Genomic DNA, 17622 nt, shown 5'->3' with positions numbered 1-17622 from the left:
TTGTGGGAGTGTTCTTTTTTTTAATAATTATAAAAAATAATGAATTAGTATAAATATATTAACATTTGTAAAATACATGTTATAAACATTAAAGTCAGTCATCAGTATAAAATATATGTTAGAATATAAATACATATTTAGTATCTGTTATATACTACTGATTTTACAACCAAAATATACCACATATCACTTTCTCATTGCAATTAAAATTAAATTTGTCTCTCCAAAATTAAAGAGTTCTCCTCTCCTCTCTCTCCCTTTCTCTATCTCTCTCATTTGGTCATTCCTTCACTCACTCTATCTCTTTTATGTATCATATCAATTACTAATTACAAATTTAATAATCAAAATATACATGGCATTCTCTAATTACATTTGAATAAAATTAAAATTTTAAAATTGAATATAACTATATTATATATTACTAACTAATTTAATAACTAAAATGTACACATGACACTCATTAAAATTTAGAAAAAATATTTTTCTCCAAAATTACTAAACCTCCTTCTTACATTCTCTTATCTATACCTCTTTTTTTCTTATTTCTCTCTATCCTTCGCATTCTATATATAATTTATATTTTATATTAATAATCTGACAAATCAAAATGTGTCACCAAATATTCTTTTATTGTAATTACAATAAAAAAAATTTTAACTTCCAAAATTAACAAACTCCCACATCTATTCTTCTTTTTTATCTTTCTCTCTCTTTTCTCTCATTCTCTATTTTTATCTATCCTTTTGTTTTACAAAAAATAAAATTAACAACATAATATAATTTAGGTTTAATTACTCTGTAGGTCCTTATAGTTTTACCAAATTTTTAGTTAGGTCCCTATACTTTTTTTTTCTTTTCAATTAGGTCCCTAGACGTTAAATTTTTTTCAATTTAGTCCCTACCATGACAAAATCATTTGAGATAACAAAATATTCTATTAAAAAATCGAATATTCTTATTATTGGGTTAAAATAGCAAACTAACCCACCTCTAATTTTTCAAAATCCTAAAACTACCCTTGACATTTTGTAGAACCCTCGCCAACGCTTTTTCTCTAAAGTCAGTGACGTTTCTCCTCTGTTCGCTGGTGTCGTCGTCATCCTTGGCGATTGAGCGTCTATCGTCCATGGTCTGTACTGCACTACTCTGCGCTGTTAGTGGCAACTCCATAACAGATGTCACTATCGAAGTCTTGGTTATCATACTTTGATTGAAGCTTTTGGTGGAAAGGGCCATCTTGTTGTGACATCTAATGAACTCAAGTCTAAACTTTTTTGGCTCAGAAATTGGCCTTATCAATGTTATTGTTGATCCCTATGCTAGTTCAGAGAGTGAGAGGCTGCAACACAAGAACTGATTTCCAGATGATCTGTATTATACTAAAACTATGTTTTTTATAGTTTCGTTTATATATAGCAAAAATTTTAATAACACAAATTACATAGCCTTGTGGTTTTCTATGATGTACATGATATGATAAAGACACAAATAATATTCCATCAATCTACACAAATATAAAATATTACATTATCATAATGAATACTTGAATGACGAAAAGTGAATTTTATATATACTTATTATTACTATTTCTGTTTCATTTTATCAATGTTATAGAAATATCTTTTATTGAATATTTATAGTTTCACTGAGTTTTTAATTTGGTCCTATACTTTTTTTTCTTTTCAATTGAGTCTCTGTATGCTATTTTTTCTTTTCAAGGGTATACAAGCAATTTCATAATTTACTCATTTTTTTTACGTTTAACGTTAATCGGGACTAAATTGAAAAAAAAAATTCATGTATAAGGACCCAATGGAAAAGGAAAAAAATTTATAGGGACTTAATTGAAAATTCGGTGAAACTATAGGAACCTGTATAGTAACTAAACCTATAATTTAAATAAAAAATATTATTATATGCATATTTTTTTGTTTAGCTTTAAATTTTTACTACTTATCTTTGTGATCTATGTTTTCACTTTTTTTTAAAATATTTATTATATATAATTTTAAAAAATACTAATATTGTAATTAAAAGTTAGAATTGATATAATTTTTTTATGCTAATACATAATTATATTTTTATATAAAGAGAGTAACAAATATTATTTTTAAATAACAAACATAAAAATTAATTATTTTTATTTGTACAGTAGACTTAACACCTAATCAAATATAAGAGTATACAAGTTAAATTCTTTCAAATTTTAGATAAAAAATCTTAAAATTAATTATTAATAAAAAATTAAACTCTTTATATGAAAATAATAACTAAAAAATTTATTGTTAATTTTGAAAGCTAAAGAAAAAATTTATTTTAATTACAATAAAAGAATATTTGTTGACCTATTTTGATTTGTCAAATTACTAATATAAAATATAAATTATATATAGAGTGCCAATGATAGAGGAAAACAGGGAAAAAAAGAATGGTAAATAAGAGAATGTAAGAAGAAGGTTTAGTAATTTTGAAAGGAAATATTTTCTCTAAATTTTAATAAGAAAGTGTCATATGACATATTTTAGCTATTAAATTAGTTAGTAATATATAAATACAATATATAATATAGCTATATTCAATTTTAAAATTTTAATTTTATTTGAATGTAATTAGAGAATGCCATGTTGTATATTTTGATTGTCAAATTTGTAAATAAGAGAAGGAATAAGAGAGATAGAAAAAGGGAGAGAGAAGAGGGAAGAATTTTTTAATTTTGGAGGAAAAAAATTTGTTTTCAATTGCAATGGAAAAGTGACATATGGTACATTTTGGTTATAAAGTTAATAGTATATAATAGATAATAGATATAATAGATGTGTATTTATATTCTAATATGTATTTTAGGATAAAATGTATATATAAACTAATTGGAAGCTAATATTACACATATCTACCAAAATGAAAAACGTTACAAAAATTTACCAAGTGTTTTTATGTAATTCGAATGAGACCCATTCGAATTATAAAATCCAATACTAATTTGAAGCCATGCAATTTGAATTATGCATGGACGAAATGTTTTAGTAATTCAAATGAGGGAGAATCGAACTACATGCACGTGAATACAACTCTAATTCGAAGTGGACTAATTCGAATTACCACCAAGTAGTAGACCAAAGTAATTTAAATTGGTCTCATTCGAATTACCAATGAATGCCCTATAAATATAGTTCGGGTTCAGCTTTTTTTTAATGCATGGAATATAAAATATATTTTTTAAAATTTTAAATTATTAATTTTTTAATAAATTTATTTAAATTATATCACAAAAAATATTTTATTTCATGTAAAATAATTAAAAAATAGCTTAAAAAATGTTAGAAGTACTATAAATTATCGTTGAATTTTTCAATTCGCCGGTAGTTATCGTTAGATTCTGCGACGGATTCTTTGCCTAAAAACTATTTAATTACGGATGGAATTTTCCACCCGTAATTTTGGTGCTCCATTATTTTCTTTTTCGCCTAATTACCATCGAATTTTTTGCCCAAAAAATTCGACGGTAAATTCAATTTTTCTTTTAAAAAAATTGCACAATTACTAGTCATTTTTTTGCATAATTAATAGTCAAATTTTAAATAATAGGAACTAAATATGGTAAATTAAATATCAAGTGTACAAATAAAATAAAAAGTCAAATAAATAAAATACAATGAAACAATCTAGAACACAACTCTAATCTAAAGATCTTGATAGTCGTTGTCGTCATGCCCCCAGTTGGTCCTGCTGAGACGGCAGACTAAACGGTGATATCGATGCCTTTCCAGCACACATCTAATCTTGGTGCACTGCCATCTGTTGCTCCATCTGATGAAGGCGCTCCAGCTCTCGCCTCCACTCCAACTTGAGAAAATATGTATCTGACATGCTCGTGAGGATTTCCTGATACCTTTCCTCAGACTGCTATAGCTGTTGAGCGATCCTGATGGTGAAGGCTCCAGGTGAGCTCCAGCACCTACTCCCTCAAATCGATGCTGTCCTCAGGATCGACGGGCCGGCTGGTGGTAGAGGCGGATGATGGTCTCAATGTGGAGGCGCAAAGGTTGTCGGCGAAGAACAATCCCAGTTTGTAGATGCAATTCTTGTATGGCGACTCAAATGCAGTCTCGTGCCAAATCGTGTCAATATCGACTTCTGATGTAGCAGAGTTATTTTTTTGTCTCCATTATGCTGAGATTGTTAGGTTGCGGTCTCCAATCTCTGCGTGCGGGACTCTTGTGTAATACATGTCATGAATACGACTACAGTTAATTGAAAACTTTATATCACATTATGTTTACTCACATAATGATCCACGGTCCGAAGATAAGAAATTCTCTCCTTGTTCTCCTTCAAGGTGTATGTGAGTATACTTGAAGATCTCCACCATCATCACATCACAATCCAACGACTTAGACTACACGTGTTAAAATAATATGTTAAATCAAGTAATAATGACATTATATTTTAAAGACAAAACAAACTTAATAACAAAATGAAACAAGTTATATACCAGCCTGACCTTTGTCTTCGTGAAAATCGTTGACATACCGGTATGCTTCGACGACTTAGCCGAGGCCCTGTTAGCGCTATTTATGAGACGGCGATGCCTGTACCCCTTATTAATCTCTCAATGGACATACATTTACTTCTTAATGTCAGGACGAAGCCGAATAGTGAGGTGGTTACGCCTTTCACGTACGTCCTCCACCATCTGCTGAAGCTGCCTAGCATCCGATGGTCGAAGATCTCCTGATAATGGTATCGTGAGTCTTGTTCCATGTAAATTTCTCCTATAGAAAGGACATTTAGCACTAATTAATTAAAATTAAATATATAATTAAACAAACTAGAAGATTGGTGCACGAAATTGTGATCAATACTTTTCACAATTCAAATAATCCCCGGTAATGAATCCAAAAACTTGGTGTTCAATACCATGGCATAAACACAACTTCGCACAACTAACCAGCAAGTGTACTGGGTCATCCAAGTAATAAACCTTACGCGAGTAAGGGTCGATCCCATAGAGATTGTTGGTATGAAGCAAGCTATGGTCACCTTGTAAATCTTAGTCAGGCAAACTCAAATGGATATGGGTGATATACGAATAAAACATAAAGATAAAGATAGAGATACTTATGCAATTCATTGGTGGGAATTTCAGATAAGCGTATGGAGATGCTGTGTTCCTTCCGTCTCTCTGCTTTCCTACTGTCTTCATCCAATCCTTCTTACTCCTTTCCATGGCAAGCTTATGCAAGGGTTTCACCGTTGTCAGTGGCTACCTCCCATCCTCTCAGTGGAAATGTTCAACGCATCCTGTCACGGCACGGCTATCCATCTGTCGGTTCTCAATCAGGCCGGAATAGAATCTAGTGATTCTTTTGCGTCTGTCACTAACGCCCTGTCCTCAGGAGTTTGAAGCTCGTCACAGTCATTCAATCATTGAATCCTACTCAGAATACCACAGACAAGGTTAGACCTTCCGGATTCTCTTGAATGCCGCCATCAGTTCTAGCCTATACCACGAAGACTCTGATCTCACGGAATGGCTGGCTCGGTTGTCAGGCGAGCGCTCGGTTGTCAGGCGATCAACCATGCATCGTGTATCAGGAATCCAAGAGATATTCACCCAATCTAAGGTAGAACGGAGGTGGTTGTCAGGCACACGTTCATAGGTGAGAATGATGATGAGTGTCACGGATCATCACATTCATCAAGTTGAAGAACAAGTGATATCTTAGAACAAGAACAAGCGGAATTGAATAGAAGAACAATAGTAATTGCATTAATACTCGAGGTACAGCAGAGCTCCACACCTTAATCTATGGTGTGTAGAAACTCCACCGTTGAAAATACATAAGAACAAGGTCTAGGCATGGCCGAATGGCCAGCCTCCCAATGATCTAAGATAGCATAAGAACAAAGGTAGCTACTCAGATATATCAATACAATAGTAAATGGTCCTACTTATAGAGAACTAGTAGCCTAGGGTTTACAGATATGAGTAAATGACATAAAAATCCACTTCCGGGCCCACTTGGTGTGTGCTTGGGCTGAGCATTGAAGCATTTTCGTGTAGAGACTCTTCTTGGAGTTAAACGCCAGCTTTGGTGCCAGTTTGGGCGTTTAACTCCCATTCTTGTGCCAGTTCCGGCGTTTAACGCTGGGAATTCTGAGGGTGACTTTGAACGCCGGTTTGGGCCATCAAATCTTGGGAAAAGTATGGACTATCATATATTGATGGAAAGCCCAGGATGTCTACTTTCCAACGCCGTTGAGAGCGCGCCAATTGGGCTTTTGTAGCTCCAGAAAATCCACTTCGAGTGCAGGGAGGTCAGAATCCAACAGCATCTGCAGTCCTTTTTAGTCTCTGAATCAGATTTTTGCTCAGGTCCCTCAATTTCAGCCAGAAAATACCTGAAATCACAGAAAAACACACAAACTCATAGTAAAGTCCAGAAAAGTGAATTTTAACTAAAAACTAATAAAAATATACTAAAAACTAACTAGATCATACTAAAAACATACTAAAAACAGTGCCAAAAAGCGTACAAATTATCCGCTCATCAAAGATATAAACAAAAGTTTGAAGATGTTGAATTTTTACCGTCTACTTCTGAAACAATCGCTCTCTAGTCTCAGCATGAATTTTTTTGTAGCTCAGTCATAGGTGGTTCGTATGTAACGACCCAACTTCCAGTGCGTCATGATCGTACCAAAAGTAAGGCGCTACTAACTTGTTTTTCTTATTCACTATTTAATATTGAGCCTTTAGTTCAATATCAGGTTTCAAATTTTAAGAAAATGCCAGAAAATTTTGTTTTCAGTTAATTAAAAATCGTATATCAAAGATCACCAAGTAATGATAATCACGTAATTACCAATAATAATAAATCTTATACAAGTAAATCAAAATAAAAATTAGATACAACACTTATACCTCTGTATAAAATAAAAATCTTAAACAATAAGCGAGGAAATTCTATAAAGTAACTTAACTCATACATAAAGTCAAATAATCGCCTGCAGCTTCAAACTGGGTCTTCAAAACTGTGTTACTGAAAGGGTGGAAGATTCTGAGGTGAAAACAAATCTCACATTCTTAGTAGAGGCAGAAATACCATCATTTCAGACCAATCATTATCGATTAAAATCAAAGAAAACAAAAATCTACAGATTCAATCCATTTCACCAGAAGTCTAAAAAAAGCAACCAATTCAATAACAACACAACATATTAATTTCAACAGAGAATCATTTACATCACAAGCATTTATCTATTTGCATTAATCTACTAAACTTATCAGGTAGTCAAAACCCAAAATATTTTCTTATTAAAATAAACCCCAACCTTGGCTGACCAAGCTCACAGCAATTAAAAGGCAATTAACCCCTTTCCTATCAATCCGCGGTAGCAACACCAAGATTCACCATTTACGGTTATAGCAATTTGATCCTGAGACATCAAAATTTCAGAATTTCCAGTAACAATTAACCAAAACACTAACAGTGATAGTTTTAAAATAGGTTCAACTTACTACAACAAAAGAACGAAGCAGCAACCACTTTGAACCGTTCCGGCAACTTCCACCGCATGCAATCCCAGTAAATTAACCCTGCGACACCCAAACCTTAAAATCCTCAGCAACAAATTATCAGAACAATAACAGCAAGAGCTTCAGAGTGAGAGAAACTTACTGTCATGAAGAAGAATGATGGAATGGAGCAACAGTTCCAACGGTGACCTCCTACAGCAATAGCACCGTTTTCCGGTAGCTAGAAGTGCGGTAGCGCTCTTCTTCCACTGTGCATCCCTGATTCGCACGTCTTCTCTATGTTCCCTGGCCGGCGACACACAATAGTGACAGAGGCGCGGATGACGGCGACGGGCTTCCTCTCGGTGATGCCTCCTCCAACGGCAGTGAGACGTGGCAGTGGCGGTGCAGAACAGCGGCAACAGCGCGCGTGTGTGGCGAGGACGGAGCTTCCTTCCTCTTCTCTGTCGATCTCTCTTTCTCTTCTGCTTCTCAGCATCCTGATCCTTGACGATGATAGGATAACGACGCACGGATAGCAGCGGCGGGTGGTTGGATGGTGAGCTCCAGAGCATGGTGCGGTGTGGTGGCGGCGCGGGTTCCTCGTCAGCGCTGCTTCTTCCCCTCTCTTTCTTTCCTTCCCTCTGCTGGTTCTCTCTCTTTCTTTCTTTCTTTCTTTCTTTCTTTCTTTCTTTCTTTCTTTCTCGATGGATGGCTGAGGGTTTTGGGGAGGGGAAAATGGTGGTGGGGTAAAAGGATAAGGGTTAGGGTTTTGTGTGTTTGATTTTAGAATTAGGGTTTGATTTTGGGCAAATTGTAAAATTAGGAACTTTTAGGCGAATTGGGGTTTGTTAAATTTTAATAAAGTTATGGGATATTGTATTAAATTGAATTCTAAATTAATCCCTTAAAATTATTTTAAAAATATTATTTAATTATCAACTTAAAATTTATTTTCAAATAAATACTCCAATTCAATAATTAGAGATAATAAAAATCAATTTCTTTTACAATCATGACATAAAGTTAAAACCTAATTATTCAACTTAAAGCATATAAAATTCTTCTTATTGTTGAATTACTAAAGTTCTAAATCATAAATAAGAAATTGTTTAATTTATATATAAAATCTCTTAAAATATGATCTTAATTAAATATAATAAATCATAAACAAATTTATTATTTAATTTTATAAAAAGCCGGAGTCTTACATCCTACCCCACTTATAAAAATTTTCGTCTTCAAAAATTAAAGTAATACATAACATATTACATAGTTTTAATATTTTTCTTTTGAATACTTTAGAAAAACAAGAAGTTTTGGCATATATATAAATTTTCAAATACCGGATAAGCTATAAAACTTAGATATAAAAGAAGAGTGTGATGTAAAGCAAAAGTTACAAGACAGGTTCAAAATCAAGAAGTTACATGGTGTCAACATCAACGGTTTTAACATAGCTCACTATCACAACTCCCAACTGTACTTTATCGAGCAAAACATCTAAAAATTCTCACCCTTATCATGCAATCACTTCACAAACTCACTACCGGTTACAAGTCTAATATCAACCAAACTCTCTTTCGCGTGAATCAAAGCTCCACAACTCCCTATGATGTCACATACTTACAAGCTTCACCTTCCGCGTTCATGAACCGTGTCCTAAAGAACTAACGTATTCGCTTCCTATGTCTAGAGATCGCATGTAATACCAAAACAAATCTCGAGTTTATTCAAAAGGACACAAGATTTTAGAAAGAAATAACAAGCGATGAGGACAATACTCAAAATGATTTAAAAGAATGAATGAAATTGCAAGTAAACAAGGATAAATAAGTAATGAAGATTATCGGAAAGGAATCAATTGACAGCTACAAGGATAACTCTTGAATTCAACAAAATCCAATAGGATCAATAACAAGAAAACCGGCGTATTAGTTTAAAATAGATTCATGCTGAGCTGAAAAAGTATGAGATTTTATAAAAGAGAAATATTAAAGCCAAAACTGCCTCTGAATACGCATAAGATGCAAAGCATAGAGCTAATATATCAAATCATAACTTAAGAAATGAATCTAAATCAGAAAATTTTGCTAGAAACAATAAGAAGGAAGATAATATATTGATCGAAGCAAGTTCTAATTAAATTAGAGTACAAAGTTCACATAGGAAAACACAAAATTGAGAAACATAAGATCAAGTATCTAGAGGATGATTAGAAATACAATCTGACAGAGAATCAAACCGCATTTCAAGAGAATGAATTGAAACAAAAAATTTCAATGCAACTGATAGAGGAAACGATAACACCAAGCACAAATAAGGATCATACGTCAACTAACTTCAAGAATTAATTTCTAACGCTCCCAAAACATATTATTCGCATCATTTATTAATTCTGTTTTATCTATGATAACCCATTAACTTTTCCGTTCACATAAACCATCAACATTAAGTTGGCCAGACTTAACATCAACAGATATACAACGGTAAGCTAACATCGTTAATCAATAGACAGTCATGTGCTTAAAGCTCTAATTCTTGTTATCCAGACAAGACCTACTACATGACAAATACTCAGAGTATGCAATGAAGTATAGTCAGTCCATTCCCAAGGCTCTAATCAAGATGAACTGCTTTGATACTATATTGTAACGACCCAACTTCCAGTACTTCATGATCGTACCAAAAGTAAGGCGTTACTAACCTGTTTTTCTTATTAACTATTTAATATTGAGCCTTTAGTTTGATATCGCATTTCAATCTTTAAGAAAATGCCAAAAATTTTATTTTCAATTCATTAAAAATCATATATCATAGATCACCAAGTAATGATAATCACATAATTACTAATAATAATAAATCTTATGCAAGTAAATCAAAATAAAACTTAGATACAACACACATCCCTCTGTATAAAATAAAAATCTTAAGCAATAAGCGAGAGAATTCTACGAACGTAACTTAATTCATAAATAAAATCAAATAATCGTCCGCAGCTTCAAACTGAGTCTTCGAACCTGTGTCACTGAAAGTGTGGAAGATTTTAGGGTGAGAACAAACCACACGTTCTCGGTAAGGACGGGAATACCATCATTATCGATTAAAATCAAAGAAAACCAAAATTCATAGATTCAATCCATTTCACAAGAAATCCAAAAAAATCAACCAATTCACTAACAAACACAACATATCAATTTCAACAGAGAATCATTTACATCACATGCATTTATCCATTTGAATTAATCTACTAAACTTATCAGGTATTCAAAGTCCAAAATATTCTTATTAAAATAAACCCCTACCTCGTCTGACCAAGCTCACAGCAATTAAAAGGCGATAAACCCCTTTTCTATCAAGCCGCAATAGCAACAACAACATTCACCATTTGCGGTTATATCAATTTGACCCTGAGACATCATAATTTCAACATTTCCAGTAACAATAACCAGAACGCTAACAATGATAGTTTTAGAATAGGTTCAACTTACTGCAATAAAAGAGCAAAGTAGCAGCCACTTCGAACCGGCCCGGTAACAGCTCCGACAACTTCCACCACATGCAATCCCAATAAATTAACACTACGACACCCATACCTTAAAATCCTCAACAACAATTACCAGAACAATAATAGCAAGAGCTTCAGAGTGAAAGAAACTTATTGTCATGAAGAAGAACGATGGCATGGAGCAGCAGCTCCAATGCCGACCTCCTGCAGCAATAGCATTATTTCCTGGCAGCCAGAGGCGAGGCGGCGCAGCCTCCAGCAGCGACAGTGGCGAATGGTGGCGCTCTTCTTCCTCTGTGCGTCCCTGATTTACACGTCTTCTCTCTCTTACCTAGACGGTGATGCACAGTGATGACAGAGACGCGGATTGCGGCGGACAGGCTTCCTCTCGGCGATGGCTCCTCCTTCAGTAGTGAGACACGACGGTGGCAGTGCGGAACAGTGGCAACAATGCACGTATGTGGCGCGGATGGAGCTTCCTTCCTCTTCTCCGATGACTTGATAACAGGTCGGCAACGCAGGGATGGCACGATCCGGTGGCGGCGCGGGTTCCTCGTCGGCGCTGCTTCTTCCCCTCTCTTTTTCTCCTCCCCTCCGCTGGTTCTCTCTCTTTCTCCCTTTTCTTTCTTTCTTTCTTTCTTTCTCGATGGGTGGCTGAGGGTTTTGGGGAGGGGAAAATGGCGGTGGGATAAAAGGGTTAGGGTTAGAGTTTTGTGTGTTTAATTTTAGAATTAGGGTTTGATTTAGGACAAATTGTAAAATTAGAAACTTTTAGGCAAATTGGAATTTGTTAAATTTTAATAAAGTTAGGGGATATTGTATTAAATTGAATTCTAAATTAATTCTTTAAAATTATTTTAAAAATATTATCTAATTATCAACTTAAAATTTATTTTTAAATAGATACTCTAATTCAATAATTAGAGATAATAAAAATCAATTTCTTTTATAATCATGAAATAAAGTTAAAAATTTAATTATTCAACTTAAAGCATATAAAATTCTTATTATTGTTCGATTACTAAAGTTCTAAATCATAAATAAGAAATTGCTTGATTTATATATAAAATCTCTTAAAATATAATATTAATTAAATATAATAAATCATAAATAAATTTATTATTTAATTTTATAAAAATCCGGGGTCTTACATATCATATATTAGTTTGATAACATTAGTACACTCCTGTGTACATACATGGTTATTTGGCGCAAACCTATTAATAAAAAATTTAAGATTAGTAGTTTACTAAAACATTATTTGAAGTAATTTATACACTTCAATTATATTTAGATTTTTTAGAAATTTTGGCAGAATTTTATCTATAGCTAGAATGTGCCAAAAAATCTATCCATCAACAATTCACTTAAACAATTCACAAACAAACCAATAGAATTATATGACATAAGCAACAACATTCATCAACAATCTAGAATTCACAAACACTTTCAGCAATTCAAACCTACTAACCTAAATTGAACCTATCTTAACAACCTTAATCCACTAAAACTAGAAAATTGAGTGTAACTAAATTAAACTAACTCACTAAAATGGAAAACTTAAGATTAACAACCACATATGTTGAATAATCTCCTCAAAATAGTTTGCTTATAAAATACTTAAAATAGTACTCACACCGTTAAACTATCAGGCCATTACTATCGGAGAGAGGGGGAAAAGGGTTCGTGGTTCGAATTTATGGCATGCTTACTATCGGATTTTACCGGTAAATTTATCCGATGGTATATCTTTGCATGTGACCAAAATTTAATGTTTCGCTAATCAAGGTTTCTGTCAGATTTATTCACCTGTAAATCTGACAGTAATCGTGGTGCCATTTTTTTCGCTTTTTCTTCTAATTATTATCGTCGAAGTTATCGTCGAAAAACAGAATCCTTTGGTAACTTTTTTTTCGAAGAATTTATTATCAAATCCGCCAGTAAATCCGCAGGTAATCCCGCAGCTAACATGCACCTCTAAATCCGACAGAAAAGCCGACGATACTCAGCATTTTCTTGTAGTTCACACTACTAATGCTGCTATTTCTTCTTCTTCTTCTCCTCATTCTTTTTTCTCATCTTTCTCTTTCGTTGTCGTCCTCCTCTTTACCTCATTCTTTTCTCATTTGATTTATTCTTTTTCTTTTTTTCTACTGTTCCTTCATTATCATCATCATCACCACTACCACCACTACCATTCTTCTTCTTCTTAGTTAAATATCACACAATTAGGTTAACAATAAGAAAAATACATCGTATTTCTATGTCAGGGTTAAGAAGTTAAAAAATTTTAGTATTATTTTTCTGAAAAATTTTGCACAATTCAAAATTTTTCTTTCTTTTTCTCATCATCATCATCATCTTGTTGTTGTTATTGTTGTTATTGTTGTTGTTTTGGTTAAAAATGATATAAAAATTTTTGGTAAATAACAAAAGAAATCTTTAAAGAATCACAATTCCAAAACCTTAACTCACTCAACCAATAAAATACATTTGAATATGTTTTAGAACAAAAGACTACTATATCAATTTATTATAAATGACACATAAATGGCTAGACTCTTATATGTGAATTCAATACCATCCAACTATTTCAATGATAAAAAAAGTACATCATTTAATTGGAAATGACATAGTTGAGAAATTTTGCTGTCAAAATAAAAAATTTTTTGTGTCACGATTAAAAATATTGGTGCTATTTTTGTGATGAATTATGTACAATTCAAAACTCTCCTTCCACTTTCTTTGCTTTCTACTCTTCTTCTTATTTTTTTTGTTTCACATCTCATAATTCTCATTTCACCCTCTTAACAAAAACTTGTATCATAATTAGGTGTCAAAATTAAGAAACTTCTTGTGTCACAGTTAAAAATTTCGGTATTATTTCTAATAAATTTTGCATACTCAAAACTCCTCATCCTCTTCTTCTTTGTCATCATCATCTTCTTTTTTTCTTGTTTCACCTTCTCATAATTCATCTTATTTTATCTATTAACATGAATAAAAGTAAGAAAAGAAGAAGAAAAATCAAATAAAGAAAAAAATATATAATGCTGCAAAATGATCAGGAATAGGAAAAAAAGAAAAAAATATACAGCAATAGAAATAAAAGAACAACGATGAGAAAGAAATACGCAAAGAAAAAAGAATCGCACAAACAAACGTTCACATAAATGGGGAGTTGGAGCGTACCTAATATGCTTTCACTAATGAAACTAGTTTTTGTTGGATTTTAACTAATTTGATTGGATTTAATTGCCAAAAAAAACTTAAATGTGTAGCAAAATTGATTATTTTATTAAATTTTCCAAATGCAATTACAACATATTTACGAAAAAAATTTAAGAGTCGATAATTTTAATTTAATTTAATATTTTGAGTTCAATAATTTACTACTATATTTTTAGTATACATTTTTAAATACTAATGATTAATTGTGGAGTTAAATTTTAAAATAGTCTCTGAACTTACATTCGAGCCTCAAAGTGATCCTTGAAATTAATAATTACTCAAATTCGTTCCTGAAATTGTCCTTTGAGACTTATAGTAGTCCCTAAAATAATTTTCGTCCATCCTTGCCAATGGACTGGACTTAAAACGTCATCGTTTCCTTTCTTTCTTTACCACTCACATCATCATTCATCACAGCACCACCACTTTCATATCTTCCCAACAGCCACCACTCCCGACATCATCATCATCACCACATCCAGAAACCACACTTCACCCTACCATCGACTCTCTCCTTTCTCCTCGTCTTCTTTCTCTAAAATTTCTCTCTCTCTCTCTCTCTCTCTCTCTATCTTTGCAACTTCTGATCTGTTGATCTACCTTTCTTTATCACCACTATCCTTCATTTCCACGATTACGCCTCTCCTTTGTCTTAACTAGCAAACATCATCAACCTAAATAACAACAATCACGAGAGAGAGAGAGAGAGAGAGAGAGAGAGAGAGGAGAGAGAGAGAGAGAGAGAGAGAGAGAGAGAGAGAGAGAAGAGAGAGAGAGAGAGAGAGAGAGAGAGAGAGCAGATCGAGCAGATCGAGCAACACCATGGACGAAATCGGGCAAAAAAGCTCCTTGGGATAACATCATCTCTATTCAGTAGGAGTCGTGGAGGTCATAGAAACAGAACGCGATAGAACTTCAAGCGGAGATCGATGTAGTAGAGGGGAGGAGGGCAATGCAAAAGAAACATGACGAGACCAAGAACAACGGTCAAATTGTGAGGTCAGAGTGAAGGAGGAGATAACAGTAGCGGCCGGCGGAGCTTTAAATATCATCACAACGCCTCACCATTAACCAAGGAGCAGTGCCTAAGTTCATCTGAAGCGGAGGGATGTGATACCGGGTTGTAACTAAAGTTCTATCTAGTTGGGTGTGTTTTCGAGATGGAGACCGGCGAGAGGTGGTTATAGAGAGGGTTGAGGAAAGCTAGAGTAATGTTGAGTGCTGAGTGTGAGAGAGTAGGGTTGGGGAGGGAGATTCAAAAAGTTTTTCTTTATATACAAAACGACGTCGTTTCAGTCTTTTTCAATGGTAAGGATGGACAGAAATTATTTGAGGGACTACTACGAGTCCCAGAACAAAATTTTGGAGATAAATTTGAGTAATTATTAAATTCAAATATTACTTTAAAATTTGAGTGCAAATTCAGGGATTATTTTAAAATTTAACTCTTAATCACGAATAAAAACAATAAACTACGCTTGTCATATAGTATTATTGATACAATAATAGCATGCAACATTCTAAAATGAAAAACAGAGAGTAGAATTTCTAAAGAAAAATTCAAAGAAGAAGACATAAAAGAGACAAATATTTCCGATTTTAGACGTTGAAAGTTGAAAGATCATCTTGGTGGTAGAGCTGAACGGAAGGTTCAACAGAAGCATATTGAAGCAGGTCTTGGTTACACTCGAGCCTTGCCATGTGCTGCTCTTCCATGTTCACAAGCACTTCCATCCCTTTCCCATCTCTCGCATCCATAAAAACCACACCGTTCTTGAAATTCGAAACGGACGCTATCCACACCGGTTTCCCCCACCCAAAATCCGCCTCGTACGTTGAAAACCTGCACCAACTGGAAAGTGTCATCAATGCGAACTTCAAATCCCTGGGAGCCTCCGAGTCTCGTTTGAGTATCTCGCCGATGAAATCCAAGTCCCTGTACTTTCCTCCATACTTCTTCAACTGCATCTCACTACCAACCATCCCCTGTTTCATCTTGCTTACCAACTCCGGTAGCTGATCCGTCTGAGAGGCGCAAAACAGGAAGAACGTTATCATGTTCCCTAAGGTTTTGCTGGGAACAGGAGGATCGATCCTCTTGCGGAGATTCACCGTAACGGTGCTTAACAACGGCGAGTTAGGGCTTAACCCCAGTGCAGAAGCCGCACACTTGCAAATCAGTGCTGCCACCGCTTCAAACCTTGTCGGAAGAATCGGTGCAGCCGTGGCTTTAAGGGCTTCGATCTTCGAAGCTTCGAACACGAACCTCTTGCAGACCGATTTCGGGAGACCGAAGTAGGGTTTTTCTTGGTAAACCGGCAGGTCTCCTTGAGGAAAAACAGACACTCCGGCGTCCAGTAAGGGCGGAGAGGGTAGTGGGTGGTTCTGATGTTGGTAGTGGTTGGTGATGGCGGCCCAGTCGTTGACGAAGTTGATGAGAGTGGAAATGTCGCCGAGCTTGTGAGAGACGCAGACTGCGATTGCAATTCCTCCGCAATGGAAGCAGTTGATTTGAATGGCCATGATGGGATCGTGGTCTGGATTGTTCATATTTGTCCAGGCCAAATTGTCTGGAAACAGAGGAAGCAGATTAGGCTGGATTGGGTTGTTGAGAAAGTGAGAGAGATGGCATTTGAGTTTTGTGACGAGCAATGGCACTCCTTGGTCGTTGCAGTCAATGGCGAGTCTACCTTTGAACCTGCCTGCAATTGGGTAGTACATTGAGAGAGCTTCGGGTAAGGATTTCTTGAGGAGGGCTAACTTGGATTCTTGATTTTCAATTTGTTTTGGATGGTAAAAGTAAATCATCGGCATGTATTGGGGAGGAGTGGTCACATCCAAGAAGGAGAGAGGGTAAGTTTTGAGGTGTGGAGGAGTGCCTGAACTTGGTTTCATGGTTTCTTTGTATATTAATTCCATTTCCATGGCTTCTACTATTAAAGAAAGGGTGATTGCTTCTCTGTTTACTCACAACCAACCTGCTTCTCATATTACATGGTTTTATATATATATAGCGGGTCATTAGGAGGGTTAGTAGTTAGTACCCCATTTTTTTTTTTGTTAATAAGAAATCATATTTGCATTATTTATTTATTTTTTAATTTCTCTTGTACATCTTTAATTTTATATTTTATGAATTCTTACTTCTTACCGATCATTTTTAACATAAAAGTGAAATATGTTTTGTTTTGAAATATTTCTATAAGTGCAATATTAAAGAATTGAATTAAGAATATAAGAACTTCTAAAAAACCAATTTGATAATTAAATATTTTCTGTATTTTAAAAAGGACATTAATTCTTCATATTTTATTCTATTACTTAATAATTCAATTTTACGAGGTTAATTGTTACATTGTAA

At 34.2% G+C, this 17622-nt stretch overlaps 1 protein-coding gene across 1 annotated transcript; it reads right to left on the bottom strand.

Annotated features, from left to right (window-relative positions):
* Nucleotides 1-15860: 15860 nt before the first annotated feature.
* LOC112792557 (epi-neemfruitin B synthase L1AT) lies at nucleotides 15861-17186 on the bottom strand. Its single transcript, XM_029297498.1, has one exon. The coding sequence runs from the start codon at nucleotides 17184-17186 to the stop codon at nucleotides 15861-15863; it is 1326 nt and encodes a 441-aa protein (XP_029153331.1).
* Between the last annotated feature and the right edge of the window lie 436 nt (nucleotides 17187-17622).

The sequence above is a fragment of the Arachis hypogaea genome, chromosome 13 (assembly GCF_003086295.3).
Source record: "Arachis hypogaea cultivar Tifrunner chromosome 13, arahy.Tifrunner.gnm2.J5K5, whole genome shotgun sequence".
In the NCBI taxonomy this organism is placed as follows: Eukaryota; Viridiplantae; Streptophyta; class Magnoliopsida; order Fabales; family Fabaceae; genus Arachis; species Arachis hypogaea.
The sequence above is the reverse complement of the archived record's forward strand: the minus strand, read 5'-3'. Positions and strand labels throughout refer to the sequence as shown.

What these genes read in the sequence shown, in the direction of transcription:
- LOC112792557 (XM_029297498.1), bottom strand. Translation starts at nt 17,186, where the DNA reads ATGGAAATGGAATTAATATACAAAGAAACCATGAAACCAAGTTCAGGC.